The sequence below is a fragment of the Montipora foliosa genome, chromosome 2 (assembly GCF_036669935.1).
Source record: "Montipora foliosa isolate CH-2021 chromosome 2, ASM3666993v2, whole genome shotgun sequence".
NCBI classification, from domain to species: Eukaryota; Metazoa; Cnidaria; class Anthozoa; order Scleractinia; family Acroporidae; genus Montipora; species Montipora foliosa.
In genome coordinates this window covers 28,510,596-28,512,346 of record NC_090870.1, presented here as the reverse complement: position 1 = coordinate 28,512,346, position 1,751 = coordinate 28,510,596, and the positions used below count along the sequence as shown (strand labels likewise).

Below are 1,751 nucleotides of genomic sequence, written 5' to 3'. Positions count from 1 at the left end.
CAAGATTTTCGTGTGATTCTAAATATGTAATTTATCTTGCCTCTTGTAACAAATGTCGCTTGCAATATGTTGGTTCAACGGCAACGCAATGCGAAGTTAGATTCCGCAAACATAAATCATCAATGGTAACAAACAAGAAAACCTGTGAGTTCGCGGTACATTATAACAATAGTCCGCATGCCTTAAGCGACTTTTCTTTCCAGTTTATCGATCAGGTGTTTGCTACCAATTCCACTGAGATTTTGGATAAACTTTGGATCACGAAGGAAGCGTACTAGAGTGCGCAACTTTTCTCATTACCACCTTTTGGCCTTAACAAAAGGCAAGAATTCCACTCCAGGAACTGAATCACCTACAATCAACCGACCACTTGAGTCGTAATAGCCTGCAAGCTTAACGAACCTCAAAACTTCACAACACGATATAGCACATGAATTCTTTATTTTAATAATTGTTTTAGTTCTCGCTATTATTAGTGACGCTGTGCTCATAGCGAATGACCAAGACAAACTACAGGAAATTGTAACTCGAGTGAAAGAAGAAAGCAGCAAGGCCGGTCTTGACATGAATGTCAAGAAGACAAAGACGATGATCATCTCACGAGACCCAGAGGGTGTGGTGTGCTGGGAACTAGACTACATCCGGGAGACCACAGTGGGACGTTGTTGTTGATTAAAAAAGGCTGTTGTGCTGGGATTACTGACTTTGTGTCGTTTTATTTCGATTACAAACACTACAGAGGGGAAGAAAGTAGATATCAAAGTTGATAATGAAACTATACAGCAAGTCCAATAAATTCATCTATTTAGGCACGCTGATATTGGAAGAAATAAAAACGGATAAAGAAATTAAAAGAAGAACATTGCAAAAGGAAAATTCAGCTCCATGACTAAAATTCTAATATCAAAACCTTTAAACTCACTACAAAACTCAAGATTGTAAAATGTTATATCTATTCAATGGGTGTGAGGTATGGACTCTTCCAAAGTTCTTGAAGCTAAAATGGAAGCCTTCGAAATGTGGTGCCTCAGTGTGTTAGGGAATGTTAGGTGGAGTGACAAAGTTACAAATGAAAGAGTTCTCATCAAGCTTAAGACAAAAAGACAGCTCTTGAGTGACATTCAGAAAAGAAAGCTCAAGTATTTTGGCCATATTAAGAGAAAAAATGACATCTTGACGACAGTATTAGAGGGAAAGTTAGAAGGCAAGAGACCAAGAGGGCGGCCGAGGAACAACTGGATGGCAGATATCAAGGAGTGGACTTGCCAGCCAGCCTACGCCTGCACCAGCCAAGCTGCCGACCGCAACCTGTGGAGTGTCATTGCACGTCAACCGTCGAAGAGGCGATGACACTCCCCAGATACCCAGATTATTACATTATAACTTTCGGAATACAATCATTTCTTTTGTTTGTAACATTCTTTTGGCCACACTGGTAAAATTCCAATACCTGTATTGTTGTTAAGTTTTGTAACATACCGAACAATCCTTGCAAACCATATATAAGTTTTTAAACGTAAGTATTATCCAGATGCTGTAAACTGATGAAGGTCTAAGACCGAAACGTTTTCAAATATATATTTTTATTTTTTATAATATATATATATATATATATATATATATATATAGGTATAATAAAACGACGAAGAGACAAACTCTTGACAGTTCCAGCGTTTAATCGACGTTTCGGCCTTCTTCAGGATAGTTTAAAAGTTAAAAATTAAAAAAGCTATATACAATGGTTGTGAGTG

At 37.9% G+C, this 1,751-nt stretch overlaps 1 protein-coding gene across 1 annotated transcript; it reads left to right on the top strand.

Annotated features, from left to right (window-relative positions):
• The first annotated feature begins 972 nt into the window (after window positions 1–972).
• Window positions 973–1,350, top strand: LOC137991434 (uncharacterized). Its single transcript, XM_068836522.1, has one exon. The coding sequence runs from the start codon at window positions 973–975 to the stop codon at window positions 1,348–1,350; it is 378 nt and encodes a 125-aa protein (XP_068692623.1).
• The last annotated feature ends 401 nt before the right edge of the window (window positions 1,351–1,751 follow it).